Source organism: Magnolia sinica, chromosome 2 (genome assembly GCF_029962835.1).
Source record: "Magnolia sinica isolate HGM2019 chromosome 2, MsV1, whole genome shotgun sequence".
NCBI lineage: Eukaryota > Viridiplantae > Streptophyta > Magnoliopsida > Magnoliales > Magnoliaceae > Magnolia > Magnolia sinica.
The window spans coordinates 132,095,654-132,108,134 of record NC_080574.1 but is presented as its reverse complement, the minus strand read 5'-3'; the positions used below and the strand labels follow the sequence as shown (position 1 = coordinate 132,108,134).

The following is a 12,481-nucleotide window of genomic DNA, read 5'->3' as shown; positions in this document are numbered from 1 at the left end:
ACAATAACAAGATAACTGTTCAGAACTAAACAGTATGGCAGCCCATAAAAGTCAAAATCCATGTTTGCAAATCAAGAACTCGACTCAAAATCTGAATCCATGATGCTGAACAACCCTAATTACTTTTCCATCCATCCATCCAGCACCATACTTGATGAACAGCTCTAAATCTGAATTATGATTTGGAAATCAGTTTTGGTTACCTGAGAGACGTTTGGAATGATACTACCTTGCTCTTGATTGAGAATACCATCTACTCTGCTTTCAAATTCAAAAAAATAAAAATAAAAAATACAAGGAAAAGAATTACCGCCTCCTATCAGCCAAGTTTCAAATTCTAATCTTCAAAAACCAAACCAAAAAATTAAAAGAAAAAGAAAAAAAGACTACTAAAAAGCCATAAAACCAAAAACAAAAACAAAAGCGGGCAACAACCATCAAAAGGCACATCAGTTATGCAATGGCTCACAGGTGGGCCACAGACACCCTTTCCTCCATTCCAAACTTAAGAAAATCACCAAGGTGATGACCCAATCAGCTCCCCATCTAGAGCCATTCAAAGCCGTCTGGTCCGGTCGTGCTTGCCAGCTTCCAAACAAGGTAATTGCCTCAAAGGCAATTGGGCCCAGAGTTTAGCCGCTGCATATGGGGAACCACTCTCACCAGCAGCTGATATTCATGTAATAAAACCAAATTTAAAATAATAATAATAATAATGAGGACAAGAACTTAGTGACTTCGTCTACAACAGTTTGCATTTTGGAATCAACATCGACAATGCAAGGCCAAATAGAAGAGCAGCCCACCACCTCGAAGAGGGTGGAGGCTGCCTGATAAAGATGATATTAATTGAAAGGATAATGATGAAGCAAGCAGAGTCATTTTCAAAAGCAAACATGATCATTAAAATTTTCTCAGAACAAAATCTTTCAAAAAGCAAATCACATATGTGCCTCTGTAAGTAAGAACACTAACAAAAAACTTTGATGGAATCCTCCTTGAGATAATCGATAAACCAATAAAAACCTTGATATCTCTGACCTAGCCGTGCCTAGTAGCGACCGATCCCCCAAACCCAGATGGTACCATCGGTGTAACCTGTAAAGAGGGTGCTTCCGTCTGAACTCCAACTCAGGCTTGTGCAGTACACCATCTGTGAGCACAATCGATTAAATGAAGTTAGATCTTTTCACAACAAAACTGCACTGTAGTTTGCAATGGATATGAAAAACAGGAATTATGTGGTCAGCATTGCTTGGGGCCCATGGTCCATTTATCTGGATTCGCAACAGTGTGGATGGTGGATATGTGCTGAAATTTTTTCCAATTAGAAAATCCCAGCACAGCAAATCGGCGGCACACAATTGGAAAATTGAGGAAACAATGGTTGGCATTCAACACAAAAATAGGCCCAAAATGGAAGAGTTCACATTCTTCTAATCTTTAGATACTTCTGGGGCATCCCCCATCCTTATAAGGGCCATTTGGATTAGCAACCATGGACCCCATGGCTACCATACCCGCCAAACTGCAGTTTTTGCTGATGAGTAGAACCCTTTAATTCCTTAGGAAAAATACAGGAATGCAATCAAGTAATGTTATATGCAAACATCAATATATAATAAAAATAACACTTCAGTACCTTAAACAGACCAATGGAAAAGAGCGCAGCTACTACTGCAGGATAGAAAAAGTGGAGTAATGATCACCTACAACCAGTTGCAGGTTACCCGAACATATAACCTGTATCACATGCCAAGCATATCGTATATATGCGAATCCAAACCATGGAAAAGGGAGGCCCACCACATGGAAATCTATTCACCAGGTGGGCCACTCTGTGTAGGTTCCAATCAGACTTGCGGACGTCTGACTCAACATATTCTTGTGGTTCACCTGATGAGTAGACCAGCCTCATTTTTTGTCCCAATAGATCTTTGGCAGCACACCTTTTGCATGGCTTGGATATGCAACATGTGAAACAAGTTTGTTAAGCAGGCTTCAACTGTCCGCAGGTGATCATTGCTTAAGAGCATGTGTCCCACGTTTTTATAACAAAATGACATCACTGACATATAAACTCAAAACGACATGCCCTCAAACCAGAGGGCTTACATATGCCTGCTGACTAGACATCTTAAGCAGCATTAGGATATACAATGCACCAAGCAGGCTGGCATTTCCTGCCTTTTAAACCCCCCCACGACTTGGCACACATTAAGCATCCACTCCAAATGTATCAGTAACAAGTCCAATATTCAATCAAACGAGCAGATTTTTTACTTGATTACAATCCTGCTCAGATGATCTGAGCACCAAGAAGATCTTTCACAAGTTGAAAATCGACCCACCATAAAAGATAAAGCGACACATGCTATGATAATCAGCAAATAGGGGAACAACAGATGCTAAAAGAAAGCAACATATACTGGAAACTTCAAAGCAGACTTGTTTTTCATTCAATCATTCATCATCATAGCATTATAAGTAATGGTTATCTTATATGGGTTTCTACAAATAAAAAAATAAAAAATTCCCCTGATTTTAATGCTAAAAATAAAGAAGGCATTCCTATTGGTGACTTATTTAATATAAGAAAACCTTAAAAACAATCCTACTGGTTCATAAAAAGAAGTGTTTCTGAAGCTATATATAAAAACAGCTAACAAAGACTAAGAAGAAGTGTTTCTCTTTCTTTGTCTGGGTCTTTGTTCCTATCGTTGTCCTCTGTTTCTGTTTTTGTGACCCTTGGCCTTAATAATATTTCATCTTTCAGAAAAAAAAAGACTAGAAAGATATATTCTGTAACTCTCACATACCATCTGGGTGTCATTGTACACAACCGTATGAGGATTCCAAGGGCTATACAACTTGGTACAAAGTCCCTCTAGCCCCTACAGTTTGTATAGAGACTCCAAAATCTTGATAAATTTTAATATATTAGAAAGTTGCTTTGTCCATGTCCATATGAATAGAGGATGTCATATGGCTCGCATATGCCCTTTACTCATGAATCTAAGGCACCCAAAAGATTGATGCTTAGATGTACAGTTGTATATGAACCCCGAAAGAAGCAATGGGTCATATATGCTCATCAAGGCATGAATGTAAGACAAATGGATCTCCAGCATTATACAACTGGTACAAAGTCCTTCTAAATCCTATGGTTTGTATAAATACTCCCAAAGCTGGTTAAAAATTATTCCATTAGCTGGTCAGGCTTTGTATACATCCTTATGAATAGAGGATGCCCCACCCCCCGCGAGAATGAATTTAGGGCACCCAAAAGGTTGCATGATGAGGTGTAAAGCTGCAGAGATAGACAAGTTCAATCAAAAGAAGCACCCAAGCCGCACATGTTTTGGCCGAACAAAGATTAGATCCATTCAATGGTGCTGATCAAAGATATGGACCATCTGACACCTCATCAAGGTGCATATTGTGGCTTGGACTGCGTATCAAGATCTGACTCATGCTCCGATGCCAGATTTGAAGAAAAATCAACAAACTAGACAATTGAATGATTTCACAAGTCCGCTTGAAACTGATGTCCATATACAATCATACAGTAGTCATAGCCATATAATTGTATTAAATGATGACTCATATGACATTCCCGTGCCATACAACTTCATTTAAGTTCTAACTGGCCAGCGCACACAGATTTTAGTTGGAGTTGAACTCTTCGGGTGCTATTTGTAGTCAGGATATCTTTGGATCATTTCTTCTCTTAAGAAGGCAACAACTTCATTAGAAAGAGAAGAAAAGAAAACAACAATACCAGCAGCAAGTGGAAGGTGACCCTAACGTCACTTGAGAGCATCCAAAACAGAACAACAAACGTAGCAGGCAGTGGAAGGTGATCCATCATCACTCCAGAGCACCCAAAAGACAACCACAGAAACAGCAAGGCCACAACTCTGGACCAGATTACCCAAATACAACTTCCCAGTCCCTTCCTAGGGATTCAAAAGAGATCTCTGAAAATTCGGAGAGCACACCACCCTAAAATCAGTGAGACAATACAGAACTTCATGAGGACTTGTAGCCAAATATTTTAGCATTCCTCTCCATCCAAATGCCACACATGATTGCATACGTGAACATCGCCCCTCCACCGCCCATTCGACTCACTAGCTCAAAAAAATATAAAAGAAAAAAAGGTCTCAAATGACTCTCACAGCCTGACAGTGGAAGAATATGCAGTCAGTCGGTTCCTCATTATCCATACACATGCATAACACATGTATTGGCAAATGCCATATTCCTCTTTTTAAAGTTGTCAACAGTTAAGATCTTGGTGGCAGTGGCAGTCCATGCAAAAACCTGGACCCTGAGAGGAATGGGAACTCTCCGAATCTGAGCACGTGGGTATACCACATAGCGTAATAACAATTCGGAAGAAAATCGTCTGCTAATCCCAAGAAGTGAAATGAGGTGTACCTAGAATCACATTGCTTGGACAATAACATACTCGGAATCACATACCCACTTGCAACACTTTCATCCCCTTCCAAGATGTCAATGCTAACCCCAAGAATAATGCCCCCATGGGAGTAGCAAAATCTCTAAAGTCCTCACGAATCATCATTCAGATTTCTGCAAAGAGAAACCTTCCAAATGCAAGAACCAATAAGAATCCACCATTTTGCCTCTTTATTTAATGCTAAAGAGACTAAAGCAAGAAAGACAGCCAACGGAGGATCCCCAACCTACAAATCCTTCCAAAATCAGATTTAGATCCATTACCAACAATGCAACAGGATTCTTCTTCAAGCAAGAGCCTATCTTTTTCTCGAATACATTAAACCCAACAAAATTAATTGCACAATTGTATTTGGAAAACCATCCAAACTGGCACCACCATTTACAAGGAAGAGCCTTTTTTTTCTTTATCCTTCTCATCCCAAGACCACCTTCAACTTTTTGCACCTCAACCCAATTAAAGAGATGAAATTTATAGCCAGAGTCCTAACCTATGAAATTTATAGCCAGAGTCCTAACCTTCCCAAACCAAGTCTCTTTGAATCTTTTTTCAACTTTCTTAGCAACTGCAATTGGCATCTTGGAGAGGGAGAGGTAGTAAACTAAGAGGTTCAAGAAGGGGGCTTTTAGGAGGCATATTCTACCCCTTCAAAGAGATGTAATTCCTTCTACTTTGCCAATGTCTTCTCCATTCTTTTAGCGACCGGATCCCAAAAAGAAGGGCATTAGCATTACCCCCAGCGGGAGGACCAATGTATTTTTTTGGGAGCTGAGAGACGCCGCATGTCAAGACTCCTATAATGTATCTCAATTTATTCCTAAAAGCCTTAAATAGAATAAGTGTATTGTCCTCGAATTAGAGCTGAGATATCTTCATGTCCAATATACCAACCCAAATCCTCTCACCAATCCAAGATCATACACCTTGATCATAAATAAATTCAATGCTTCAACCACAACTGTAAATAATGACAATATCTTTCATGTCCAATATACAAACCCAAACCCTCTTGCCAATCCAAGATCAGACACCTTGGTCATAACTACACTCAATCCTTGAACCACAATCGTAAATAATCATGACGGTAACTCTCCAAGCTTGCGAAAACCACAGGGGAACCATGTACTAAAATGCAGAATGAGTCCGTATTGATGCATTCTCTAATCCAGGACACTCATCTTCTACCAAGCCCATCCTATGGAGAAGATAGAACAAAAAATCCCAGTCAACATGGTCATACACTTCCATGTCCACCTTGCACTACACCTCCCTGCTCTTAATTCCACAATCAATGGCTCCATTAGCCACTAGAATTCCATCTAAAATTTGTCCTTTCTTCACAAATGTGCCTTAAAAAGGAACTCACTTTAACTTCTTGAATTGCATCCTAGCAAGAATCTTGTATGCACATCCAATCAAGCTTATAGGTCTATAATAAGCTTTTAATATTCGAAGGGTCTTTAATCCTAGGGATCGAAGAAATAAATGTAGCATCAAGACCCTTAAGATAGCTCTGTCATGAAATTCCTTCATGAAGCACATGAAGTTCTCTTTTATGATATTGAAAGAACGCCATAGAGAAATCTGACCCAAGGAGTTATATCTACCCACATCCAAAACCACATATTAGACTTCCTCAATAAAAACTCACTTGGCCAATGAATGGTTAAAGGCAATGAAGATTTTATTGAAAGAAAAGACAGAACAAACCATAGATGATATATGTGCCATATTACAACAAAAAAGACAAAGACAAGAAAGAAAGGGGACACTCAGCAAGAGACTTTATACTTGATGCCCAACTCATTACATCTAATTTTGCCCTTCTAAAGACCTCGGACACCAGCCCAATCTGATTATTGAATACTGATTATTCCTTTCCTCCCATAAAGCCCAAATACGTGCTAGAAGATGTAGCCAACAAATCATCCTCCCTTTTCTTCCCAACACCAGTGCCATGCCAGGTTAGGAAGAGGCTTTTGATGGTTCCCGGCAACACCCACCATCCGTACTTTGAGAGTATCAAAGAATTGCTCCCACAATCCTCTAGCAAAAGAGGAATGAATTGCTCCCATTAACGGATTCTTTGCTAGCTAATTTCTAGAGATTTTCAAAAAGGTTCTTTTATGGACCAACTGAAATTTGTTTCTTGTTTCCTTATTAAATAAACAAATATATGTTACGTCTTAGGCTTGAATCAATTAAATGAATCATGATTATTGTACAAGGCTATAAATATATAGCTATACGTAGGGATGAATGATGAATGAATGAATATAAAAGAGTTATCTTGATTTCTCAACATTTGTTGCTCCTCTAGCATGTGTGCTTCATAATTTCAGCACTAGTCGCTTTTGTCCCCATGTTATGCATGTGTTACTTCCACAATCCATGAAAATCTGCCACGAATGTGAAGTTTCAAAGATTTCCGGATCAAGATCAGGAAACATAACTTTAGATTCATTTTTCATATTGGGGTTTCATCACTTTGGTACCAGGCCAAGATATCCTGGGAACAAAAATTCCTATTTTCCTTCATCCAAATTTGTCCCATAACCAAAAGACACCAAATCCAACCCCAATCTACCTAAATCATATCTACAACCCTAATCTTGAACTAGGGGTGACAATGGATTGAGCTAAGGCCAGGCCAGGCTGGGATCAGCCCTAACCCTGCCATGATTCCCTTAGCCCTGACCTAGCCCTAATTGAGCTGAAAAGACCAGCCCTATAAAGGAAAAAGTTAAATGATCAAAGGTTTCAAAAAAGCCCAATTTTGGATATATATATATATATATATATATATATATATATATATATATATATATATATATATATATATATATATATATATATATATGCCACTGTCCTCTATTCACGTCCCATACAAACAATTTGCAGTATCATGATCCATGAATCCAAGGAGTGTCTTTGAGCTACATGAGTAAGTTAAATGGGAACTACTAAAAGTGTCCTCAAACCATCCATTCTTTGTGAATAACAATGGTCACTTGATGACTAGACTGAACCAATGTGCCAGGCCGGACCAGTCCAAAACAATCATCATTGACCCGGTAGGAGCTCCTAAAAGGGCCAAGGGCTGGGCTGCAGGGCCCATTGCCACCCCTATCTTGTGCCCACACCAGCTGCAGGCCCTGTAAACCCTGAATCCCAACAGTACTATTCACCCTAAGCCATAGACCATCTCCACACCCAACCAAAGCTACTATGTAACCATACTTTGCCGCCCTTAAAATCCCAGTTCCCCTCAGACTTATTTCAATATCAAACTTAACCTATATGCAGCCTCTAGCCACAACCACACCCCATCTCTAACTCTAAACCACCTGTGAGACATAAACATAAATTACAAAACACTGTTAGTCAAACCACATGTGCATGCCCCGCTAATTCATAAAGCTGTCATCATGATCTATTGAATGCCATATGCCCTTTATTATGCTTTTATCAACATGGCTACTGAAAATGTCAAGAAGTTCAGATTTCTCTAATGAAGTCCTATGGGAAATTCCTAAAATCATGAAAAAAAAATATATATATATATATAATTGGCCCAATTCAACCAGCACATCGAGCTTTATTCTAACAATCGACAGTGCCAAGGATGAAATATGGTTGCCAGAGGTGCTCACCCCCCCGCATCTGCTTGTTGCCCAAGCACTTGGATGGGGTTGTCCCACTTAGCTGACATCAACTAACCACTTGAAACTAGGATCGCTGTTTACCACTCTTAGGGCTAATGTGTATATTTTACCATGAGCTCAAAGCATGCATATTTTCCCCTTTTGGACAGTTGAATATAACTATAATAAAATGGCACAAGCATTTAAAACATACCCAAATACAAATTAGAACCAAAATCATCATTCCAATTCAAAAATAGTATATGCAACCAATAATGCAAATAGAAAATCCAGAATAGCAACAGTCCTCTAGGGCCTGTTTGGATGCCTGTAAGTTGGGTAAGTGGGAAGTGATTTACAGGGAAGTCACTTACAGGTGGTGTTTGGGGGAGAAAAATCACCTGTAAGTAACTTACAACCTGTAAGTCACTTACAGGCAATTCTATAAAAAAACTGCAGGGGAATGGGGGTGGGAAATCACTTCCCTATGAGTCACTTACAGGCTCAACGGTTAGATTTTTAAAAAGAGGCAAAGAGGGAGAAACGCACCAACCCACCAACCACCATTATAGCCGTGAACCTCTAGCCAATGAAGAAGAAGCACCAGCCATTAAAAACGGCAATTTCCCTCCATCTCTGCAATCTCTCGCTGCAGTTACCGCCTTCCATCTCTTCTCCTCCTAAAACGGTAGGGTTTCATCTACCTTTTTTTCTCCTTTGAAAACGGAAGGGATCGCGTGCCGAGTAATGCGTAAACTCTGTGGGATCCACCATGATATATGTATTTGATCCACACTGTCCATCCATTTTAATACATGATCCTAAAAATTAGCTATATCCAAAGATCAAGTGAACCGCAACATAGGAAATAGTGTGAATTGAGTGTATACCGTTGAAATTTTTTGGGGGCCCACAGAAGTTATGGATCAAGATGATTTTATTTTTTTCCCTTCATCCAGGTGTTTATGATCTTATGAACATGTTGGATGACAAATAAAGATCTCTATGGGCACTAGAAAGGTTTCAACGATCCAAATCAGTATTTCCACTGTTTCCTGTGGTATGGTCCACTTGAGCTTTGGATATTCTTAAATTTATGGCTCAAAGTCTACATCTAGATGAAAAAATGGATGGATGGATTGGATAAACTGTATACGTTTACAGTGGGCCCAACTAAATTTACTTAGTATAAAAAAAAGTATAACAACAACTTAGTACGCAGTCTGATTGCATTACTGGTAACACGGTAGTGGGTGTTACCCCTGTCGTGGGCCCACCTTGATGATGTATTATATATCCACTCCGCCCAACCGTTTCTCCATCAGGGATTTTAGGCCCAACTTGCATGTGTTGCCAAGTTTTTCACGGAGGAAGAAATGGCATGTTAAAATATGCTGCAGTTTCTCCATTAGGGATTTTAGGCCCACCTTGCTTGACATTTCTAGATGGTTTGAATTTTCTAGTTTGCATGGATTGTGGAGCATTTCCATTTATATTAGAAGCCCATTGAGATTTGATTGGTGGGACGTATGCTTACAGTGTAAGTTTTCATTGGCCAACAACTACAATTCCCTTATATGGACAAGTGGCCTGGATCAGAAAACTATGAATCCATCATGTATCTGGTACATAAATCCTACATATTCTTATGGCCCTTGCAACCAAGGCCATTGTTCAAATGGACCCACTATGGATGGACCATGTCCCAATTCTTCACTTGATCATTAATAACTGTTCAACTACAAATATCCACAGTACATTTGATTCTTGATTTCTATAACTGGAGCCATGGTTCAGCAATCCAGATGAATAGGCCGCAGTAGGGCTGACCATGGATAGCATTTCTTCAGTTTAATGTGGGTCATTGATCTACACTTTGGAATAAGTCCTATTCAAAGGAATGAATGGTTGAAGAGGATGATTCCCAAGTGAAAAGTTTTAAATGTAATTTCTATAGTTAAAGAAGACATTGGTAATGTAATTTAATTAGTAGATTTTCTATTAATGTTTTTAAGTTTATTCTCAATGCTTAAACTGAGTTATTACACCATATTATAGATATTTTGAATTCGTGGGCCTACTTTTATAGCCCACTTGATGATTGGTTTAGCTTAATAATTATCTCAAATATTCATCTTGATGGGCTTGACAAAATAATATATTTGATCCCACGTTTTTTTTTGTATATGATTATAACATTTTAGAATGATTCCCCAATCTAAGCTTGCTCGATGTGAATATTCAGCTTTCTACCTGTAAGTAACTTACAGGTCATCCAAACAAAAAAACTAACTTACCTGTAAGTGACTTACAACTTACATCCAAACAGGTTACCCGTAAGTAACTTTCACCTGTAAGTGACTTCTTACAACTTAAAAGAACTTACAGGCATCCAAACAGGCCCCTAGTCTTACAGAAACAAGAGAACTTCCCAGATGAAATAGCATTCAACTATGAAGAACATGTCGCATTTGGACTCACCAACGGAAGCCCAGAATAGTCAATTGTTCGTCAAAACCCAACAACCAGAATCGATAAGATACCATATTACCAAAACCAGAATTAAAAAACCTAAAATGCATCAACTTTGCAAAGCCCAACAGCCCAAATAAAATAAATAAATAACTAAGACATCGCATTTCCAAAGCCAATAATTCCAAAACCAAAACCAAAGTAAAAGAAAAAAAAAATATACCTGATTCTTCCCAGCCGTCACGTCTGGCTTTAGATCCTGTACGATGCTCTTTGTCTCTAGATCCCAGATCTTCACGCTCTCCTGCGTGGCAGCACACAGCCAATAACGATTTGGGCTGAAACACAGTGCATGGATGATACCGCCCGCATCCAATGAATACAGCTTCTTCCCCTCTGCCAGATCCCACAGCAGCGTCACCCCGTCCTTCCCACCGCTCGCACACAGCGACCCGTCGGGCGAGACCGCGACCGTGTTCACATACCCGCCATGGCCAGCGAGCGTGCACCTCAGCTTGCAGTTGGTGAGATTCCAGACCTTGACAGTTCGGTCCCACGATCCGGACACGATGGTGGGTTGGAAAGTATTGGGACTGAAGCGGACGCAGCTGACCCAGTTGGTGTGGCTGTCGCCATCCTGGATGGTGTATTTGCACTCGCCGAGAGTGTTCCAGAGCTTGATGGTCTTATCGCGGGAGGCGGAGACGATCTGACGGTTGTCGATGGAGAAGGCGACGGAGAGAACGTCCTTGGTGTGGCCGACGAAGCGGCGGGTAGTGACGCCGGTGTTGAGATCCCAGAGACGGAGCTCTGAGTCCCAAGAGCCGGAGAGGGCGAACTGACCGTCGGATGAGAGAACAACGTCCTGGACGAAATGAGAATGGCCGGTGAGGCGACGGCGGGGTACGCCGTAGGTGGGTTCCTCTTTCGTGAGATGCCAGACAAGAACCGATTTGTCGCGGGAGGAAGAGACGATCATGTCGGAGTTGTCGATCGGCGTCGCGATGGCAGTGACCATGTCGCTGTGGCCCTTCATCGAGCCGCGAAGGACTAGGGTTTCAGCCATTGTTGGGCGATTAGACGATGGAAATGATGCTGAAGAAATAGGAATTCGATCTGGTTATACCTCTCTCTCTCTCTCTCTCTCTCTCTCTCTGAGGAAGCGTCGGAAGGGAAGAAGGAAGGCGGCCGATTGCGGGAGGGACAGGGATTTATAATTCTAGGGTTTTGAGGACTGGCTGGGCATTTCGTTTCTTGTTTGGGAGTAAAAAGTCCGGTTTTTCTACAACTATTGTAGAAAAAGCTTACATGTGTGAGTCCATGGGATGTAGGCCCACATCCACTCCGTCCATAAGGTGTCTCCCATCAAGTTCATCACTTATTTAATAAAAATCGCACTAATCTGGATACAGTGGGTCACACCACAGAAATAATTGAAATCGGCACCATTATAACTTTGAGAATATGTGGGGCCACCGTGTTTTTCATGTGCCATCCAATCCATTTATAAGATGAGCTTTGCTGGGATGATGTATAATGAAAAAATTAAGCCATTCAAACCTCAGGTGGATGGATTGGGTGATTTTAATGGCTTTATGCATGATTTTATTTACAGATTGCAGCTCAGATGAGCTTAGGTTCTGCCTCAATTTTGGCTCTTGAGGTGAATATGAATGGGCCCACAACATGGAGGAAATCTGAAGACTATTAAGTCAAAATAGGTCCAATCATCGTCTTGATCTCATTTATGGTATCGTGATTTTAAAAGTAGCACTCATGACTCGAACCATATGAGTCGTGGAATCTGAGTTCTTCCACTCATATATTTTCATTGATTATTTATTTTGATTTTTTATCAAATATTTTCTTTTTATTTCCT

The 12,481-nt window shown here is 40.3% G+C and overlaps 1 protein-coding gene across 3 annotated transcripts; it reads right to left on the bottom strand.

Moving 5' to 3' along the window:
- Positions 1 to 236: 236 nt before the first annotated feature.
- On the bottom strand, positions 237 to 11,779 carry LOC131237682 (small ribosomal subunit protein RACK1-like). Of its 3 annotated transcripts, none has more exons than XM_058235582.1 (3): positions 10,826 to 11,779; positions 1,027 to 1,153; positions 237 to 669 (listed from the first exon to the last, which is right to left on the bottom strand). In XM_058235582.1, exons 1-2 carry the CDS (start codon positions 11,666 to 11,668, stop codon positions 1,052 to 1,054), a joined length of 945 nt encoding a protein of 314 aa, XP_058091565.1. In that variant the 5' UTR covers positions 11,669 to 11,779; the 3' UTR covers positions 237 to 669; positions 1,027 to 1,051. The 3 variants fall into 3 exon arrangements, with proteins under 3 accessions (XP_058091565.1, XP_058091566.1, XP_058091564.1); XM_058235583.1 differs by having other exon boundaries at positions 1,042 to 1,153; XM_058235581.1 differs by lacking the exon at positions 237 to 669 and having other exon boundaries at positions 791 to 1,153; positions 10,826 to 11,778.
- Positions 11,780 to 12,481: the final 702 nt, after the last annotated feature.